We start from the raw sequence: 19681 nt of genomic DNA, 5'->3' as shown, positions 1-19681 counted from the left end.
TACAAACCTACAATAGTAGACAACAGTTCATCTGGACTCGGTGGCCATGAATAATCAGTCCGATGACGATGAAGAAAAACTGCAGCATGCATTAATTCCGAGGCGATTCAGAGACTATGAGTAGAAGGTGCGATGGTGTTTTGGAAAAGTAGGTCTGAGTGCGCGTGTATGCCTAGAAATGTTTTATTTTTGAACGTTGCGGTACTCCCCTTTGTGAAGAGTTTTTCGTGAGGGATTTGCTTAGTGAGGAATTGGAAGCATGTGAATATCATCAGATCTGACAAGATCATGCGATGAAAAGGGACAGAGAAAAATTCAAAGAAAGGAAATAGAAACTGTCCGGGGTCCTGTCATGTATATTCGGGCCGAACAATCCAATGTGAGCTAGAACGCAGGCATGAAGTTAAAGCATCTTGGTACTCTTGCTCTGGTCAGTAACCGCCAATTTCTTCAGATGTTTACTGATGCTATACTATCCTCAAACTAGCATGGATACTCGGTCAGGAGAAGCTTTTACTGACTGGGGGAATCTTTTCTCTGCTCCTCTGAACCCTAGCGTCTTCGCTGCACTTGATGCAAACGGCGTATTAGGCCCACCGCCTCAGAGGCAGCATTTACCCAACATCGACGTTATGGTTCAACCTACTGGTTCCAACCAGTGGCAAGAGTCTCCCATGTCGTATCCTAGACCGTCTATGCAGCGCTCGGATTCTTCTTCGAGCGTTCAGTCCAAGAACTCTTCTTTTGCGCTTCCTCCTTCTCTCTGGATGTCACCAGCCGCAGCTCCCGCTGGAACGCCCATTCCAGGGCCTTCGAAACATGATCTTGGACCAACTCCTGCCCATTCGCCTAACACAGATAAATCGACCACGGCTTTTTCTGATCTATTTTCAGACGACCTCTTTACTGCGTCCCAAACTACATCTCCCCGTTTGTCTGGTTCTCCTGAACTAACAGGTTCTCTGGATACATCCGCTACTTCTTCTGTTGCAGACGACGCTGCTCAATTTGCCAAAGAAGATCCTCTTGCGACTCAGGTATGGAAGATGTACGCTAGAACTAAAGCCGGCTTGCCACACAAACAGCGCATGGAGAATATCACTTGGCGAATGATGGCTATGGCGCTAAAAAGAGGAGACTTAGTAGATCCCAACGACGAGAAAGCATTGGACTTGTACCCGTCGAGTGGGCGACTATCTGAGGAGTTTGAAGCATCGACGTCCACTTCCTCCATTAAAGTAGAGGAAAAGGATCCATCTATCACTGGTGAACGGGGCAGAAGAAAGGATAAAGGAAAGGACAGGGTCAGGGTAGTCGGTTTTGATGGAACAAATCAGGACGAAGAGCCTGCCTTGAATGACGAGTAAGTGGCATGCTTTTGCGCAACTTTGGCCTGGTCTTATTCGAATCAACATCAGAGTGATACCAATGGACTGGCGTGCAATATCTCGCTCACGCTCTCGTATATCCATGGATTGGAGACCAACCTCACGGTCTCGATCTAGACCACCCGAATCCACTAGCTCCGCTTCTACCTTCTCCGGTCTCAATGGTTTGGGCTTCGATATGGTTCATATGAACTCGAATCTGAATTTTTCGCCCATGTCGAGCTCGATGCCTAATTCAAGTATGATACATGCCCTTGCGAAACCTATGTCTGGCTTGTCGGCAACTCGTACTAGAAGTCCACCTGGTGGCATGAATATTGGCATGGGTTCCATATATGAAGATTCAAACGCTTTCGACACTTCGTCAGACACGAGATATTCTTTTGCAAACCACCAGTTTGCGGGAGTGCAATCACCGTCGTTTGCACCCTCCTCATTACCATCTCATGTTATGCATCATCCACATCCTCATCAATCTAGTCACCATCCTCACATCACTTCACAATCTTCTCATCCTACGAATGATTCCACGAACTCTCACATGGGTCTCGGTTTGAATACATCTGGAGTGAATTTCAGTCTTGGGGCTGCAGGATCTTTTTCTGCAGGCGGTATACGCAGTGATTCACCTCCGCCCCCTTTTGGGTTTCCTCGGCATGTGCGAAAAACGAGTTTTGATCATACGGTTTCTAAAGACTCAATATATCCTCTTTCACCTGCACAAGGAGGAAGACATCAAGTTAATGGGCGACCCCTTAGTCCCAAGGGACCAAACAATGCACTACTTGTCCCTCGATCAGGTTTAAACATGGCCGAAGTGGGATTAGGAATGAAGAGGCGCGCAGATGCGCCACATGCCGAATCGCTTCTTCGAGGTGACTTGACAGAAATGCCTTTCAATATGGGTAGTGCTGCAGGCTTCACTCTTTCACAGTCCTTGCCCGCTCATTCGCATATACATACCGCTCAACATTCTTCCCGTTACGGCCCTCATCTTCCTTCTCAACATTCTCAACATCACACTGGTCGACATCACCAGATGGGTTCTGGTGACGGTGCTGAACATTCAAGTGCGGGGGGAGTTTCTGGTCCCGGGAGTCCATTCCCTTCCTCAACCTCATTCAACTTCTCATTCCCTACCTACGACGATAATTCTACCTTCGAAGCCGCGTCGTCTACGAACAACTTTGAAGGCTTCTCAGATGCAGCTGGTGTTGGTTCGCAATTCAAATCTGCGCGATCTTCGATTTCTGGCCCAACGCACTCGCCTTATATGACCAATTCGTCCAATGATCTTACAGGGCACCATTCCCATCCCAATCACGGTCGTGGTGGGCACTCACATCATAACTCCACTGGTAGTGGAGGAGCAGGGTCAAATCTCTCAGCAGCAGCAGCTTCTGCCTCCGTGGTTATGGCAGAAGGTTATGCGAGGCTGAGCGCTGTCAATGGCATTGATGATTTGACCGGTGGAGGTATGGGACTCGGAGGGATTGGAATCGATGGTTCCGGAGGCTCTGCGGTAGATTATACACTTATGGGAAGCCTTGGACCGTTGTATTCCGGGCTGGAAGACTCATCCACCGGCGCAGGAAATTCTAGTGGACCATTTACGCATGTAGATCCGACACAGATACTTGCAGGCTCTGGAGGTGTTTATGCCCATGCGAGTCCGTCGAGTGATGGCTGGGGACCAACATCCACTGCGTTGCCCAATGCCTCAGGTGGTCCAGGTAGCAGTTCATCCCCTGAGGCCTCAAACGCAAGTACGCCCCCTAGTGGGGAAGGTGGATCTGGCCTTTTGACGGGTTCATCTTCGAAGGCTGGGAGGAAGTACTTATCACTCAAAGACGAGAAGACTAGGATGACTGGTCTCGGAGATTCGTTGCGGAGCGGGAGCAGCACACCCGATTTGGAAACGAACTCGGCTTCGAAAGATGGCAAAGGCACTAAGTCAAATGGAGAAGATGGAGACAACCCGACGCTATGTACAAATTGTCGGACAACGAACACGCCCCTTTGGAGACGGGATCCCGAAGGGCAGCCGCTGTGTGAGTATCCCCCGCCCTCTTTTCCTGATGAATATTTATCTTTTCGTTTTTCGTTTCAGGTAATGCATGCGGTTTGTTCTATGTAAGGACGCTAAAATCCTCTTGTAACTGATTCTGATGTTCGCTTTTAGAAACTGCACGGTGTAGTGCGTCCGCTCTCTCTTAAAACAGATGTCATCAAGAAGAGGTACGCTCTATAGAAAGCAACCCAGTACTGGACTCATTCCTTTGTTCCTGCAGGAACCGTGCCTCCGGTACGCCTACTACAAGTTCCCGAAAGTCGAACGCCGGATTACCGAAGCTGGCTTCGTCTGGTGCAAGACCTAGGTCGCAATCCAATTCAGCTACTGGAAGTATGATTGGAAGAGTGGGCATGGGACAAGGCGCTGCTAGTATAGCAGCTGCAGGGAGTGGAGGTGCAACCCCCGGCGGTGGAAATACGATGGTCAAGAGACAAAGAAGAGCGAGTGGGGCTCAAGGAGGTGCAAAACGAGGTGATTCGACTTGAGTGCCTGGGTAGGCGATGTGGTTTGATCTGTTTTTATCTTATTCGTTTGCTTTGGGTAAGATTATATCTCTGCAATATGCGTTTTCTCTTCCATCCCTTCCTCTCGTTCCATTTTAATTGACGTACACAGAAACATTGTTGTAGATGTACTCGTATCATCCCTTTTCTCGTGAAGTTACCGCTCTCAACCTATGTCACGTTCTTTCTTGTCTTGCTTCATCTGTTTTGCAATCGTGTTCATTGTTTTAATAGGACTGCGTACTGTATCTCTTCGATAGATTTTCCAAACTAGATCAACTATCTTGCGCTGCTGTATGTCGGCCAAGCTTGAAAAACGAACCATCCAATAATGTGGGTGGCGCAAGGTTTGCCGTTTTGGTCATTTGACTTTTAATTAATTAATACACACACTCTCTGTTCGATCTCTGTAAACTGTATACCCCCCTTCATTCACACTGGCACTATTCCGAACGAATGCTTCTGCTTCGCGCAGCAATGGCTCACCGCCGACCTCTTTTCCTGGCGGCTTAGGGTCGAGTGATTTAGCCGGCCGCCAAGTTCAACGGCGAGTTTCGAGAACGGACTTGGATTTCGAGCAGGCTCTGCAGGGTCAAGGGACCGTAATACTCAAGGAAGGTGTCGATATTAACACTCTTGGAGTTGTTGAAAGTCCTTCACCGGCTCCATTGCCAAAATCCCCCAAATACGACCCCAAATATAGAACTCCTTCGAGCAACACAAAGAAACCCCAGCCTTCCACACCAACAATCGTGCCACCCACACCATCACCTGTTGCTGGGCCTTCCAACGCAAAGATACCCCAAATGTCGCCGTCAAACGACTTTTTCAGCGACAATGATGATGACAATACCACACGGCACGTAAATCGTCGCTCTATGTATCGTTCACCCGGTACTTCGAGCAGCCCTGATCTTGCAACTCTTCTTCGAAAAGCCAAAGAACGAGGTGGCCTGGTTAGCTCTGCTCATTTCCAACGAGATAGACGGAGAGAATCTCCTCCTCCCTTACCACAGTTCCCAAACTCTCCGTATACCTCGCCAATGCCCAAAAGCAAAGGCCACCAGTCTCATATACATCCTGGAGATATGAGTGGTGGGTCAGAGTGGATATTGGCTAGTCCAAATGACAGCGGCAGCTCGCCAGGCAAGGTGCAGTATACATTTGCCCAAATTACTCGTAGCTCATCCTTGCTTCTAGCCTATAAAGTCATCTGTCAGATCGAAGGCTAGCACTTTTCTTGGTAAAATGCTGGGCCAGAATACTGTTAGGGAACGATCTGTATGTCGCCTGCACCTGTCTAGAACTGAATCTTAATGACATACTTCGTCCATTCAGAAAACTGACGCAAGTTCTCCTTCAACTTCTCATTCCAACTCCTCTTTGTATGATGCTTTTACTCCTCCGGTACCACCCCTTCCTATGGGGAGTAGACCGATTCCTTCAACCTCACCTATTGCCGACGTATTTTCTTCGAGTGCTCTCCGGCCCTCATCACCTTCGATATCTAAACCTTTACCTCCCATCATGACTACTGGAACTCGGGAGATCGAAGATGAACGATCCATGGTCTTTGTCGACATGATGCCTTCGGATAATACCACTGTCAAAGGCAAACGTCGTAGCCTCAGCGTTAGCCGTATTGATACCAGCAGCGTTATGGCAGGTGCTATCTTGGGTGGACCTCCTCGCACGCCAGACCGTTCACCGTTACGAACTCCTGTTACCGAGAACGATGGTCTCTCAGGCGGCAGGATCGAAGATACCACACTCAATGGCATCATAACCCACTTCAAAGGTGAACTTTCACAACTAGATCCTATCACTGTTTCAAATTTGGACCTTCGGGACCCTTCCACCCCAGCCCGTCGCGCAGCGCTTTTGAATCCCAACACTAATGGTTATTCTCAAGGTGGCCAAGACTCGGATTCAAAACACGCATCAATGATGCCCACAGTGACGTTACAGCCACCGTTCCGGACAGAAGAAACTGCTCAAGAGTTGGATGTGCGATCTGTACCCCCTTCACCATCAGCGCATAGAGTATCCACCGTGCTTTCGAATTTGGATCCAGCCACTAATCCTCGGAATCTGTCGCTGCAAACATCCTTACGCTCCTCTTTAGGTTCTGCTGGTGGTGGGACGACTTCAGCGCGGAATATGCACCGTCAGAGTCTTAGTCCACTTAGATCAAGAAGTGGACCTGCCGAGTCGTTGACATATAGTAATTTACCATCACCTCATTTAACGGGCGCTAGTTCTGCTCGTGGTCTCCGGGTGATTCATCGGTCAACTGCGTCAAGTTCAGAACCGTCATTGATACCAACTGTTGTCGCGGCTGATGGTGCGCGGATAGGTACGTGCCGTTACACCTCTACAACCTTGTTTCCCTTTCACTATCATCGCAAACGACAATGCCTCTTCTTCTGGTCTCCTTGTTTAAGCATCGACTTAGTCCTTTTCTCGGCTTAGTATCCCAGCAAGACTTGATGGTGAATGACCTTGACCTCACGAGGCATTCCTCGTCAGGTCACTCCTCGGGAAGACGCGGCAGTACATCTGCTGTTAGTGGCAGTGGAAACTATGCCACTTCTGGAGGAGATGAATCACCCGACATGGAAGTCAGAGGTCAAGAACTGGCATCTCGTTGCTGGAACGAAGACGAAGAGTTCCTGGGGAAGGAAAAAATAGCAGAATGGTTGGGCGGGATGTAAGCTCGCTTCTCACTCTACCTCTTTTGCAGGCCGCACTAACGAGAATTCCAGCGGACGCATCAATAAATCCGCGCTTCAGCATTACATATCCAACTTTGATTTCTCCGGACTCAGATTGGATGTGGCCTTCAGGTATACCTCCTACGTGTACTACTCGTAGCCTTGACTGATGACTTCTTCGTGCTCAGACGTCTGTGTGCAAAACTCTACCTCAAGGCTGAAACGCAGCAAGTTGATCGTATACTCGAGGAATTCAGTCGACGGTATTGGGAGTGCAACCCGAATACTTTGTATGGTAGTTCCAGTGCGTCCTCGATGTTACCTGACGTATACTTCCGATTGACCACGATACGCGTAGATCTTGTCCACGCTGTTGCCTACTCTCTACTCCTTCTCAATACTGACCTGCACGTTGCGGATCTCACATCACGCATGTCACGCAGTCAATTCGTTCGAAATACCCTTGCGGCCATTCAGATGCAGCTGCAACCTTCCTCCTCCACGTCGCCCAAGGCATCATCGCCCGATGTCTATGATGAATCTGGAAGTCTTCGTAATTTTCCTCTACCCGGAAGTGACCAAAGTTCCAACTCGAGTTCTGTAGCTGTTTCGGAGGGGTCAGAACTAGATACCATCACTCGATCAAAGAGAAGTGATAGTATCACGAGCTGGAACAGTATCTCGAGAGATACGATTTTGTCTTCGCCCGCTTTATCACTGGCGACTTCTCAGGCTACAACACCGATTGTAGAGAACGACTGTACACCGAATATCTCTGACCTTCAGTCGTCTACAACTTCCATGGCTTCTTCCAATATCGTCTACGGACGTGCTTGGGAAGCTAGCATGGAAAATCTTTTGAAAGTGCTTTGGTTTCATGCTATTAATCGTATCATCACTGACTTGTTCGTAGGAAATGTACAACGCCATCAAGAGTCAGCAAATACTCCAGCCTTTGAATGTCAGCAGGACATCAATGTCTTCCTCACTAAGTCCAGGAGGGCCAATGTTAAGGAACCGCAGCCTACGAGGACCTCCTGATAGGTTGACGACACTGAAAAGAGGCAGCATACGAGGTATACAATCTATTGTAGGACAGGGAGGAGTTAGTCCATACAGTAGTAATAGCAGTATTGACGGTCGTGCCAGTCCATCGCCCAGCTTTGCTACTTCGACGCACGAGGTGAGTCTGTCGGCAGGCTTCAATCTGAGAGACTATTAATTCAAATTCATCCGCCACAGGCCATCTATGGTTCAAGCTCCTCCTTCCTTTCACCGACGCTCGGCTTCGCCTCTAATCTTAGCCATACGATTATCCGTGAAACACAAGAGGATGACGATCGTAGTGTGCACAGTGATAATTCAACTGGTACATCTATAAGTATTACTGACGAAGAGCTTGCTCTGTTGGGAGCTCCATGGGCGAAGGAAGGTATGCTTTGCCGGAAGCAGTATTGGGAGTCTGCGAACAAACGATCCAAGGACAAAGCCTGGCTCGATGTTTTTGTTGTCATTCAGAAGGGAGAACTGAACATGTTTACTTTTGGCGAGAACGGCGGGGGAGGATCAGGCGTCTTTGGAGGTGGAAACTGGCTGGTGAGCAGAAATGAATTTGAAAATGCTCTTTGCTGACTTCAGATAGTCCAATGCCAATTCCGTCGGTGTCGTTCAACTATCCCACTCTTTATCCCACGCCTTACCGCCTCCAGGCTACAATCGACAACGACCCCATTGCATGGTCCTCACCCTCTCCAATGGCGGAGTATACTTCTTCCAGGCCGGTACCGAGGAACTAGTCAATGAGTGGGTATCCACCTGCAATTACTGGGCTGCTCGAACAAGCAAAGAGCCTTTATCCGGCGGTGTATCCAACATGGAATATGGTTGGAACCGTGTACCAGACCCCGCTCATGGACGTTCTCACTCGGACAGTGAATCAGTGCGAGATAGTGATGTGACAAGTGTCCGAAGTAATAAGAGTGCTCGAAGTAGGTTCAATTGGCGGGAAGGGTCGGCCACTGTTCGTGGACAATCCCCTTGGAACGATCGGATACATATCAATGACTGGAAACCGCCTATGCCGCCAACGGTTGCTAGCCTGCACGATGAAGAAACTCAGATGGATGCTTTGAAAAAGTATGTCAAATCGTTGAAAAGGGACTTGCAGAAACACAACGAACTGCGGGAGCCTATGTCTGCATTGGTAAGTGAAGATTTTTTCTTTCCTGTCGAGTTTAATAACGTCGTTCCCGCAGTATCAACCTCGTACGAGCAATGCAGTCAAGGCGATGAGTAATTGGGAGAAGAAATCTCAATATTTATTGACGGAGATTGTTAAGTACGATTCGTACATTGATTCTCTTCAAGCTGCGATGTCTCTGCGACTCAAAAAACGGGGCGAAAAAGGCGAGCTCAACTAACATAAACGCATTACTTTCACTTATAAATACGTGGATACTTGTAGCTTTAGAGCGAGCTCTCAGCGGCCCAAATCCTGACGATGTGCCTGATGCTCTTTACAAGAGCCCCGAAGCGACAATTCCCGAAGACGACGAGCCTCCGACTCCTAATCCTAGCCAAAATATGCACAAGCGGGAGAGTGCTGATACAGGAGATGACTTCCTATAATGTATGCTGATATTCTTTTAAACATATTATTGCTCTACGGTACATACATACCCACTCACGGAACCGACTTAATATTCCATGTCTTCGCTGCTTTTCTTTCCTGTATACATGTTCACGAAAACATATGCAATAACACAATTAGCTATATCATTGAACTAACAAGGTCCATATTTAGCTGCGGCGACATGGGCTTCCAGTCCGCTTGTTGAGGTCTTCGGAGTGAAAATCGAACCCCCCTGTAAGTCTTCATCAGGAATTGATTGGACTTGCACGACGAACGCAATACAAACCTGATTCGGCGCGTACCTAGTCACTGTGAGTTAGACTCCATGCAACAATATACCGTAACATAGTGCCTACCAGACAGAACCAACATCGTTGCTTGAATCGGTACCATAATGGAAAACAGCGGATGTCTGCGAGCCTAGGAAGGGACTGTATTTGGCTGTACGAGTGCTGTCATTGGCCATATCGAGATAATACTGGACATGTTTGGTCCACAGGCCCTGCATCGTAATTTTAAATATAACGACCATGATTAGCAAGAACGATAGAGGTTGACCTTGAACAATTGCTGGTCAGCATCACAAACCTGGATTCATCGCTTCATTAATACTGCTCGTAACTGGTCTGTATCTTTTAACACCCACCGATCCACCAGACAGTGCATCATCGCAAGATTCCTTAAGAATGTCATCATCAGTTAAAAGAGAAATTGTGGCATCCAGTGTTATTTCTGCTTGATCGAGGAGGGTGGTATTTTTCGTAGCAGAATAAAGAGCAGCTAAACCAGAAGCAATGACACCCTGGTGGATAGCGAAAGTGTTTAAAGCGTAGCATTCATGTCTAAAGGGAGACACAAACCTGATTGTACGTCCATGTCGTCTGGTTCATAAATTGTATCTTTAGAATAAATTATGGTGCAGCACGATACGGGGTTCCTTACCTGTCCATTATTGACGCAAGTATCTGTCAAGCCATCGTTCCATAATCCTTGCGAATTTCTCATTCCAGAGGCAGACAACCAGTTCCAGACCTCGCAGTACAGATAGTTGAGACAGTGGACATCAATGTGCTCTGAGAATAAACTCTCTCTCACCTTGTTAGCATTATCGAGATATGTCTGCCCTCCACCCCTCAGATATCCATCGGCTGATACATAGAGGAAGAGCTGATTTGTGATTGCATTTTTGTACGTATGAGCGGTACTCCACCATACTGGCACATTCAAGTGAGATCGAATGCATTTCAAAGTTCCACAAGAATGCCTACCTCCACCCCCACAGGTATCGTCCCACTGACCTGCGATAAGGTTATATATGGTTGCCGCGGCATTCTGTGCAAGTTAATACATTGGTTGGTCAAAATCGATGGTTATAACAGGATTTATACTCAAGTCTCACAAGGTATGCAGCATTCGAAAGACCGCGAGCCCCCTTGTAGTCAGCTATCTTCCACAAAGCCATTAACACCCACTAGCGGAGTCATGTATAACTTCAGTGCATTATGTGGCGCAATTCTCGAGGGGCTTACACCAGCATCATCATTCGCGCCTCCTAGTAACGAAGCCCAATCCGTAGATGAAGAAAGAGCCGCCTGGCCAATGTAAGAGCCATCTGCGATCGTGCTCCATGTGTCCACATCTGCGCCGAGCATTAGGTTGTGTAAATCTTCCAACGCATTCTACCGGAAAAGGAGGACCGAATTGATGACTCTGTTTTACCAAACGCTGATGATGGAAGACCTACTGCATCTGTCCAGAGAGAGCCACCGTTATACATCCCGGTGCCGCTATTGTAGTAATGTGCTTGCAGGGTGGACGCAACGCTCTACATCGATCAAAAGTTAATCTGATTGAAGACTCCTTTGATTAGGATTACTACCTCGGCGACGGTTAATGTCGCTGCACATTGAGCACGTTTCTGATGCTGATGTAGGACACTGGCTGCGTTCACCGATAGCTCAAATAATGAAGTTAGGAGGACCAGGATTGTCGTCGAGCCCACTATCATCTTGATCGATCCAGGAAATGGGTGGAATCCCCTCGGAAAGGATTCATCCTACTTTATACTATGCGAATTTGAACACTGTGGATGCGAATTCATCTTAACAGGTGGAAGAACCTCCTAAATTGCTGTTCCATCTTCTCAACGGGCGATGGTTCCTGTATATGACGATCATGAAATGCGTTCAGTGGTTCGAAAGGAGTTTAATTTGAGCTCCTGACTACCGATACATGTGGTATCTTTCCGGAGGAACCTGTGGTACAACCAAAGAGCCACATTCATCGTAATCCAATGTGTTCATCGTTACGCCGTGAAATCACAATCTCAAATCACCAGTGACCATTACACCCGCAACTATAAATACCGACTGAAAAGGATTTCAAACAAGCGTCTCCTAAAACCCGTGTCATCAAGAGAAGAATCACGATAAAACAGTGAACAACGTGGGTCGTCTACATTGTACTCTAGAAGATGTTTCAATATACAGGTCTAAAATAATCATGAGGGAAGGGTTCATGGTTCGAAGCAAGTTCAGAACAGCAGGAAAGCAGGGAGGAAAGCCAGGAAGAGAGATACCACAGACTGCAATCTTTACCATCCGACTTCGCCAGCTACGAAGGGCTGTACGGTGACTCCTGTGACTCCCGCAACCTTTCGAAGGACATATCTTTCGAGGTCGTACACTTCGTAAGAGTCTTTGGCAAGCATCATGGCACGGATATGGTGGGGCCGAGAATTTGCTGCGAAAGTATGCATTAGATCATGTAGCAAAATCGGAAAATTTGCTGCACCTGCAATGGCATGTTTTCGGCTTTGCCATATACAAGTTGCTAGGTTCATGCCCGTTTGCTGATTTGGAATACCGTACCAGTAGAGTATGAGCTATGTAAGATGAGTTAATGGGTGATGAGTGGTTGTCACATGAAGTAAACGTACACCACCGTTTCCTACAGCTTCTTCATGGGCCTTCTTATCCGCTTCGTACAAAGCTAACGGAGGGTTCAGTTCAAAGAGACGACATCATGAGTGCGATTTGTGCGACGTACAGCCGCCATCACTGCCTGCCTTCCTTTTACTCCGGAACACGACGCAATACCATTCTCTCTCCTCATCTACGGGGAGGGACAGTTCGTGCCAGTTAAACGCCTGTGCATACGGTGTTTCGGAGTAAAGCGAGTCGAGCGGCCGGAAAAGGTGAAGGGCTTTGTGAAGAGACAAGGAAGCAGGGTCTATATCTGGTAGACGGGTTTCCGTTACGAGCGGAGGGTGCTCGTGCGGTAGTGCAGAACGCGGAAAATTGGGAGGAAGGGATGACAACAATGGAGGAAGATAGAGAATTGGGGTCTTTGGTTCTATGAGACTTTTAGAATCGAATGTGGGAGTGTCATGAGGATCCCGGACAGGACTAGACGATGAAGAGCTTAAAAGGGGAATGGCGAAAGTGTAAGAGTTTTTCTTCCTCTGCAGCTCCGACGGATGGGGGGGATGAGCAAAAATCATAGACATAATTCTGGTTGGGGATAGCCTGTGGACAAAAGGTGTTGAAAGCGACCTGTTTTTAAGGACGGGGAATAATTGTACGTACAAATAGAACTCAGTACAAATTTACTTCAAAACCAGTCCACGAAGATTGCGCAATTTTACGCGACCACCGCGCGACCATGAAAGGTTATAACGCCAGGTAGGTCCATGTAATGTCGATATGAAGCGCCTGAAAATTACGCCTACTCTTCCAGACACCCAGATGATTGTTTGAACCAAGATCGTTGAGGATATTCAGGTGAAGGGTCTGCCAAGAGTTTGCTGACTGCTGAAACACTGGACGTTTGTCGAAAGCTACCATCAATCCAAGTCTAGCCATGAATCTGTGTCTCATCGTCGTGAAATACAGTCACCCAACCGTAGGCTTCCGTTGAGTTGGCTTCATTCTGATTCTTGCGTGTACTATCGCGAACTTGTGTTTTCATTTGACTAGTTGACTAGCACCCTCTAAGCAGTTCATTCGAATATAGCATTCTTTTGGAGTTCTATTTTTGACTATGTAGCATGTAGATAGATAAATAGATAGATGGACGATGTCGTGGACGTTGTTGATAGTAAAGACAGGAATGGCGCGGGAAAGGCGCTTACATACCTATTTGATTTTGTATTTCAATTTGGTTTGGCTATTACTCTCGACCCACAAACGCCTTGATAAGAAGAATGTCACTCACGCTCTTTTCTGCTTTTGTTTTCTTTGTGCTGTTAGTCTCCCCCGCCTTCGTTAATGCCGAGACGCACATCGTCAAGTTTGACAACCAGTTGCGTGATACTGTCGACAGATTTTGCGTTTCTTGCTGTTTCTCGAGTTTACTAACGAGGATTCGTATTTGACTTAGATGTGGCTACGGCACGGTATCATATCCATATAGTTTTCAAAATAGTTATTTAACGTCGTCCATTTCAGCCTCAATTGATCCAAGGTTCGTCCGTCCGCATTAATGCTAGTGATTGAAGACCCTCGGTTTAATTCGGATTGTAGGTAACGACGTATTGACAACTACCGAATATACGTTCAACGAGCCGTATTCTGGAATCGCGTGAGTCTCGTTGAGGCTCTCCTCAGGGCTATATACTCAATCGAGATGTCGGGATTGCCGTAGCTATCTTCAGACCGGTGAGTACAACATAATACTTTACATTATGTTTGTAACTTCTCCCAGGCGGCTGTGGATTTAATGGAGAATATTGCGGTATCGTTGAGATGACATTGGATAATCCCACTGTCAGTGGTAGCGGGGCGTCTGCGGACATTTCTTACATTCCTCCGTGAGTAATCCCATTTTCCTCGTGAGCTCGTTGTCTTTAAACTTTTGTCAATGTCACTGTCAGGCTGGCGTATTCGGTCCCCTACAAATTTGAGTAAGTGCTGCGCATATATTGGATCCTGTTCAATCCGCAGTAATCCTGATGATGATCTCAGGTTTTACGGAGGCTGTGATGGAGAGGGAGCAAGTTGTGAGCAAAAATCAAGAATTTTGCTCACCTATCATGACAAGATGTAGGTAATTCCAGTGCCTGCTCTGAGGCTTTCTATGAGCCCGACCAGACTTATGTTCAAGTTGCCTGCCAGAATGATGATGTATGTGCTATGTTCAAGTTTGCTTTTCAGAATCACGCAAAACTCATATCAACTCTCGTGAAATGCAGGTCAATATCCTCATCACGTTCTGTGAAGGCGGCGAGTCCAATACTTCAATTGAAACTGGGTCAACTGCAGTGGATGTAATGTTGACTTCTACTGCAAGCTCAACCTCTTCAGCCCAGGTCGGGATTAGTTCTAATGTTTTGCCAACGACGGTAGTTAATGGCGACAGCGCAACACCATCGGTGTTTTCGACGACTGCTACTGCACCTTTCATTTCTTCCGGCTCTAGCTCTAGGAGGTGCAACGATAATCGCAGGCGACGCTCTAGCAACCTGTCTGAAAGCCTCAAAGGTCATCGTCGCCGTTCTCCCATTTCACGGTTTTAAGGGTGCTCAAGCCATGTTTGTTACTTATGGTCTGACTCACCACTTCTCTGCTTGCACACTGCTGCTCCCTCTGTGATTTTTGCTCTAGTCGCTTGGGCTACTTTTGTATTACTTGTTTGTTGTTCATTGATCGTAATGAGTTTGATGCTGCACCTGCATTTCTCCTACCAATCTTGCGGTCTTGTGATGGTGTACTTTACAAGCTGTGATCGGAACTGGACGTGATGGAGGAGATACTCAAGCGTCAGTCGAAAGTAGAGATTTGCTCAGATTTGCCCTTGAGACTTTCAGCTGGCCGCTGCCGACATAGCCGAATTTGGCTTTTTCTCCGAATTCGGTATGCTTGGATAATCATCCATCCACGAGGCACAAGTTGAACTTCAACGATTGATCCTGACATTCCGTGTTTCGTGTGTTTCTTCTTTCCCTACCCTTTTATCACTCCTGCGACACCTCTATCTGTTTTCTTTGCATCACCTTGACTTCAACAATATCTGAGGTCACCATTTACGCCACTTTTACCCGCGAATCCCATCCACCGCCCTTAAATTTTGGACCAACCACCACAAATTGCATTCGTTCTCGTTAACGTATAGATGTCTACTGCAGGAGGAGAGAAGGATCTGACAAGGGTTCTTATGCGATCCACCACTCCTGGTGAGTTCTTACTACTCTAGAACCCTGTGTCTCGTATAACATCGAATTATTTCAGCGCCCAACGACAAAGGTAACCAAATTGTGGATGTAAATATATGCAACATTCCTCATTCGTCCATATAGTTCTCAAATATCTTGATGGAATGGCAACGGCCCAATCTGAAGGAGAGATGGAGACCCAGGACTACCAAGATGAGCTACGCAGTAACCATTCTGGGGCTTCCCGTCATTCTCGAACTATTGGTTCTCGATCGCAGAATGGCGCGCTTTCGCCTAGAAGTCAAAACGGTCAGATTTTTCACGAATTAGTTGGCTCACTCGTCAGTTATGAACGTTTACCTCCCTCAGACCGGAGGTTACACGAAATGGAAGAAGATGTAGACGACATGGCGTCAGACGTACAACAGAGATCTGAAGGAGGGACGGCGTTACCTGTAGTACGTTTGACTGTTTCTATCGTCAAATTGACTTGTTCTGATATCTTGCAGCCAGAGCCTGGTCCACATGATGCCCCAGGCCCTCATTATATCTCATATGGCTCATCCTTCGGAAACTTTGGGCCCTTGCCACCGGATGATTTACCTCCCCAGAATGCCCTTAACACATGGGTTGTGAGTCTCCATCTTCCTTGTCTTGTCTCTTCGAATAGACCATCCCGCAGAATACTGCCTGGACACCGGATCTTGCAAATGGGCAAATTCCTTGGAATTTAAACACTGGAAATTCGTTTGAAGGAGGTCTGGGTCTTGACAATGTAGCGTCACATCGGGGTACTTCCATAGATATTGGTGTAGAGAGCCCTTCCAATAAGACTCGAACACGCTCTCAAGCCCCTTCGAGAGCTTCTGAGAAGCAAGGTTCAGAACATTACTCGCAGCCCCCTACCGTAAGTGATCCGCATTCTTTGGTGGTTGAAAATTTATATCTCACAAAGTACGTTAGTCTCCCAAAGCTGCTTCGCGCGCGCCCACGGCGAGGACCACTGACAGACCCTTGTCGCCACCGCAATCAGTCAAATCTCACGGGACCAACAAAACGAGGCCTACTGAAAAAGGCACAGTGTACCCTCCTCTTCCTGAGAGTCGCTTTGGCGACGAATCAATGTATGACGGACCCTCGTCACCCACTCGTTCGCGCGCTGCTCGATCCAAAGCACCATCCAAAGCGCCCTCCGTCTCCCCTTCTGACTCTCTCTCGCAATACAACGTCAGGCGTTATAAAAGTCCATCGCACCGTGAGGGTTCGAACGTGAATCAATCAGAGCCTGGTGTTAATGGAGCCGATCTTTCTCCACGGAGTACCGTTCGGCAGCTGCCCGTTAATGGGAATGGTATGATTGACTTCTGACCCGTGCTCAGTCTCATTACGTTCTCATGCAACTCTTCTGTTCAGGTCGGGTTCCTATGTCTCCTACGAGTTTCTCTCATCAGAGTCGTCCGTTTTCGCCATACCGTCATGCACCAACGCAGGAAGACTTACTTGCAGCGGCAACCCGTGGACGGGCGATAGTAATTCCAGAGGAGGAAGAACCAACAAAGGCCTCGTCAGTTGCACATTCAAGGGCTTCAAAGACAGCGTCTGCCGCTCCTTCTGTTACACCTTCTCATCGAACTCGGCAGTCGGTGGCTACTAATGGGAAGGCATCTAACAAGCTACCTTCAATTGCACCTTCCAAGCAGCCTTCTATGGCACCTTCCAAACCATCTTCTATTGCACCTTCCAAACAGCCTTCTGTTGCGCCTTCTCATCAGGGCCGATCCAGTCGAAACAGAGATGTAGACGCAACCCCTACTCCTTCTCGCCCTCATACTCCAGACATGGACGAGCTGAACCAAGAAGAAGCGCGCATTGTTGAACAAGCACTTGCTTCAGCTGTGAGGACGCCTCGTACCTCGTACTACACGCCTTCTGTGCTCGATGCGGAGGTGCAACAGAGCTCATTCCATGACAATGAATTATGCATTTTACTGCATCAATTAAAGGCTCCTCAGACTCATGACTTAGTGAGAAAGGTTGTTCTGAAAGCTGTCAAACAGAGAATGAAGAAACTGAGCATGAACTATGATAATGAGGTGCGTGTTAATTTAGATTTAGCTTAACCTTCATCGCTCATCGCTACACGCAGTCCATCAAACAGTATCAAAAAACTTATCACAACCACGATCCCATAAGCCAGCTTCCTGTTGAAGATGTTGATGTGAGTACAACGTCATCTCTTAATTACGACTGTCAGTTTGATCAAACTATGTGTAGGAACCGCCAAAATGGGCCTCTGACCTGAAGAGGGAAATTCTGTTGATGCAACAGCGTATTGAGAGTCTGGGACCCAAGATCGAGAATCTTCGACCGCCTCCGCCTCCTCAATCTTATGTTGAAGAAGGGAACTTCTACGACGATGATCAGTATACCCACACTCCTGTCACGCAAACCGTCAACATTCATACACAAGCCACTGGTACCATGGCAGAATCGATGTACCAGCCTGAAACGGAGATGACCATGGAGGATGCGCCCCCCGGTAGTCATTTCGACAACGCTGCGGAATTTGAAGATGATGGCGAAATGACTGAGCCCACTCACCGTGGGTTCCCGGCGCCCACCGCCGACCAAATTCGTACTCCTCCCAATTATGCTCTTTCCGATGGCCGTGATGATTCTCCTGGTCAGCAATACTTGGAGGAAGAACTCTACAAGCTACAACAGAGGCCGTCTGCCACTGGAGAGGAACAGACTACTTGGGATCTTCGTCGCTCAGACGTTCCTGACGAATACGATGATGAAGAATCGCCTGCCGTCGCTCCGACAATTCCTGGGTCTGAGGCCGGAGACCTCAATCGCCGGTCTACATCACCTTCATTGCCACCCATTCCTCGGGATGATACCGGTCAACGCAGTCTCGTCCCACAGCCGCAGTGGAATGGAAATTACAACGATCACCAGCAAGATCTTCCACCGTGGCAGAAGATTCACCAACGGTTGCTCAGCTGGGCTATAGTGTGGCCGTTGTCTGAACTCGATGAAGCCTTGAACAGTACTACGAGGGGTCATCAGGTCAATGAGGTTGCAATGAGCATTTGGTCAACACAGACTTATAAGCGTTACGTTCGTACTCGGATGACTGATACGCCTTCGGGGGTGGTCGACCGTCTCTTCGTTCCGCCGAATATGGCTGACGCTATAAGCAATGCGGTTTACAACGGAAGACATGGTGATGCATGTGGTATGTTGAGGGATTTGTGGGGTCCGTTCGGTTTGCAGGGAATGCCTCGACTGCTGGTTGTGTTAGCTAAACATCGTTCCGATGAAAATCACTGGGTTGTTCACAGGTATGTTTTTGATCACTGACCGCCCACCCACCAACTTATCGTTGCTCAGATTTTCTCTTCCTGATGGGTCTCTGACAACTTACGATTCCTATCCTGAAAAAAACCTTCCTGATGGTCGTGTAAGTTATCACCTCTCTTCTTTCGGTTACTTGGTTTTTGATAGATCTTCTAGCCTCTGGGTTGGTGGTTCGCCATCCGTGTTGCATGGCCGAATGCCATCTATCCCAGTCCGGACAACCTGATGCAAAAAATGGTACGGCTTCATCGTCCAATGCAGCTTTCCATCGACAACTCTGTGGCTGCTGGTGGTATTTGGCGTAACATCCTAATGGGGTCGCGCGCTGAGCGAAGTCTGGATCTGGAACGTTTGCGAGACCTCATCAACACTGAGGTTAAGAATCTCCGACAACGAAAGCTGTTGGGGAAGCTGTCCATCAATGCACCGCGTCCTCAATGGGAGGACATGAGCTAAATGATCCTTCACTATGTACAAGTAAACTGTGTCCGTATCCTTTCTTTACGTGGAGGGTTTCTTCATCTCTGTCGTTCAATTGAATTATTGTTTTACTTACTTTTCCTTCTCGTTCGTATGACTACTGCAGGTTATAGTACTAATGGTTATGATTGGTATTGGAAGTTTTTACTTGCTGTTTCTTGTACGTAGTGTAAATCTACATTTGTTACAATACAAGAAATGCATACAAACATCTCAACTTGACGATTTCTGGCGGATGAAACTGAAATGAACGCAAGGGGAATTGGGATGAAATGGCCACGTACAAACAAACCCCAGCGCGGGATTCTAGAGGTTGCTCAAAACTGCAGTAAGGTCGTGCACGCTTGATCCCACCAACGGCGAAGCTTTTGAGGTA

The 19681-nt window shown here is 47.6% G+C and overlaps 6 protein-coding genes across 6 annotated transcripts; 4 read left to right on the top strand and 2 right to left on the bottom strand.

The window, feature by feature from the left end:
- Positions 1 to 256: 256 nt before the first annotated feature.
- Positions 257 to 4305, top strand: C8R40DRAFT_199877 (uncharacterized protein). Its single transcript, XM_046234318.1, has 5 exons — positions 257 to 1363; positions 1419 to 3439; positions 3499 to 3521; positions 3571 to 3626; positions 3680 to 4305. Exons 1-5 carry the CDS (start codon positions 465 to 467, stop codon positions 3945 to 3947), a joined length of 3267 nt encoding a protein of 1088 aa, XP_046086443.1. The 5' UTR covers positions 257 to 464; the 3' UTR covers positions 3948 to 4305.
- Positions 4306 to 4531: 226 nt separating this feature from the next.
- C8R40DRAFT_1044942 (uncharacterized protein) lies at positions 4532 to 9099 on the top strand (the record flags this gene model as incomplete). The annotated part of the gene is made up of 12 exons (XM_046224255.1): positions 4532 to 5121; positions 5198 to 5246; positions 5304 to 6325; positions 6511 to 6675; positions 6731 to 6811; positions 6868 to 6983; positions 7038 to 7232; positions 7284 to 7543; positions 7593 to 7862; positions 7922 to 8275; positions 8322 to 8882; positions 8935 to 9099. Coding segments are annotated over 12 exons (3828 nt in total), but the record flags the coding sequence as incomplete, so codon positions are not given.
- Positions 9100 to 9462: 363 nt separating this feature from the next.
- C8R40DRAFT_1045219 (Six-hairpin glycosidase) lies at positions 9463 to 11319 on the bottom strand (the record flags this gene model as incomplete). The annotated part of the gene is made up of 13 exons (XM_046224286.1): positions 9463 to 9543; positions 9598 to 9613; positions 9668 to 9813; positions 9870 to 9899; positions 9958 to 10113; positions 10172 to 10192; positions 10254 to 10343; positions 10407 to 10525; positions 10580 to 10643; positions 10711 to 10782; positions 10841 to 10990; positions 11056 to 11136; positions 11191 to 11319. The coding sequence occupies 13 exons, from the start codon at positions 11317 to 11319 to the stop codon at positions 9463 to 9465; spliced, it is 1155 nt and encodes a 384-aa protein (XP_046086441.1).
- Positions 11320 to 11904: 585 nt separating this feature from the next.
- C8R40DRAFT_1170440 (uncharacterized protein) lies at positions 11905 to 12819 on the bottom strand (the record flags this gene model as incomplete). Its single annotated transcript, XM_046231536.1, has 3 exons — positions 11905 to 12195; positions 12250 to 12302; positions 12360 to 12819. 3 exons carry the CDS (start codon positions 12817 to 12819, stop codon positions 11905 to 11907), a joined length of 804 nt encoding a protein of 267 aa, XP_046086440.1.
- A 639-nt stretch (positions 12820 to 13458) lies between these two features.
- C8R40DRAFT_1103679 (uncharacterized protein) lies at positions 13459 to 15128 on the top strand. Its single transcript, XM_046228035.1, has 10 exons — positions 13459 to 13613; positions 13692 to 13707; positions 13760 to 13775; positions 13835 to 13892; positions 13956 to 13969; positions 14016 to 14121; positions 14185 to 14214; positions 14276 to 14310; positions 14358 to 14434; positions 14503 to 15128. The coding sequence occupies exons 1-10, from the start codon at positions 13516 to 13518 to the stop codon at positions 14824 to 14826; spliced, it is 774 nt and encodes a 257-aa protein (XP_046086439.1). The 5' UTR covers positions 13459 to 13515; the 3' UTR covers positions 14827 to 15128.
- Positions 15129 to 15848: 720 nt separating this feature from the next.
- C8R40DRAFT_1160662 (uncharacterized protein) lies at positions 15849 to 19281 on the top strand (the record flags this gene model as incomplete). Its single annotated transcript, XM_046230040.1, has 10 exons — positions 15849 to 15920; positions 15972 to 16098; positions 16266 to 16369; positions 16426 to 16813; positions 16876 to 16880; positions 16914 to 17555; positions 17609 to 17680; positions 17737 to 18809; positions 18859 to 18928; positions 18982 to 19281. The coding sequence occupies 10 exons, from the start codon at positions 15849 to 15851 to the stop codon at positions 19279 to 19281; spliced, it is 2853 nt and encodes a 950-aa protein (XP_046086438.1).
- Positions 19282 to 19681: the final 400 nt, after the last annotated feature.

Source organism: Lentinula edodes, assembly GCF_021015755.1.
Source record: "Lentinula edodes strain Le(Bin) 0899 ss11 chromosome Unknown C8R40scaffold_17, whole genome shotgun sequence".
In the NCBI taxonomy this organism is placed as follows: Eukaryota; Fungi; Basidiomycota; class Agaricomycetes; order Agaricales; family Omphalotaceae; genus Lentinula; species Lentinula edodes.
This window is presented reverse-complemented; position numbering and strand designations above follow the sequence as displayed.

Excerpts from the sequence above, each read along its gene's own strand:
- C8R40DRAFT_1103679 (XM_046228035.1), top strand. The coding sequence starts at position 13,516 with ATGTCACTCACGCTCTTTTCTGCTTTTGTTTTCTTTGTGCTGTTAGTC. Across the intron at positions 14,215-14,275 it reads TCGGTCCCCTACAAATTTGA|GTTTTACGGAGGCTGTGATG; the intron begins GTAAGTGCTGCG and ends TGATGATCTCAG. Across the intron at positions 14,435-14,502 it reads TTGCCTGCCAGAATGATGAT|GTCAATATCCTCATCACGTT; the intron begins GTATGTGCTATG and ends CGTGAAATGCAG.
- C8R40DRAFT_199877 (XM_046234318.1), top strand. The coding sequence starts at position 465 with ATGCTATACTATCCTCAAACTAGCATGGATACTCGGTCAGGAGAAGCT. Across the intron at positions 1,364-1,418 it reads GAGCCTGCCTTGAATGACGA|AGTGATACCAATGGACTGGC; the intron begins GTAAGTGGCATG and ends AATCAACATCAG. Across the intron at positions 3,440-3,498 it reads TCCCGAAGGGCAGCCGCTGT|GTAATGCATGCGGTTTGTTC; the intron begins GTGAGTATCCCC and ends TTTTCGTTTCAG.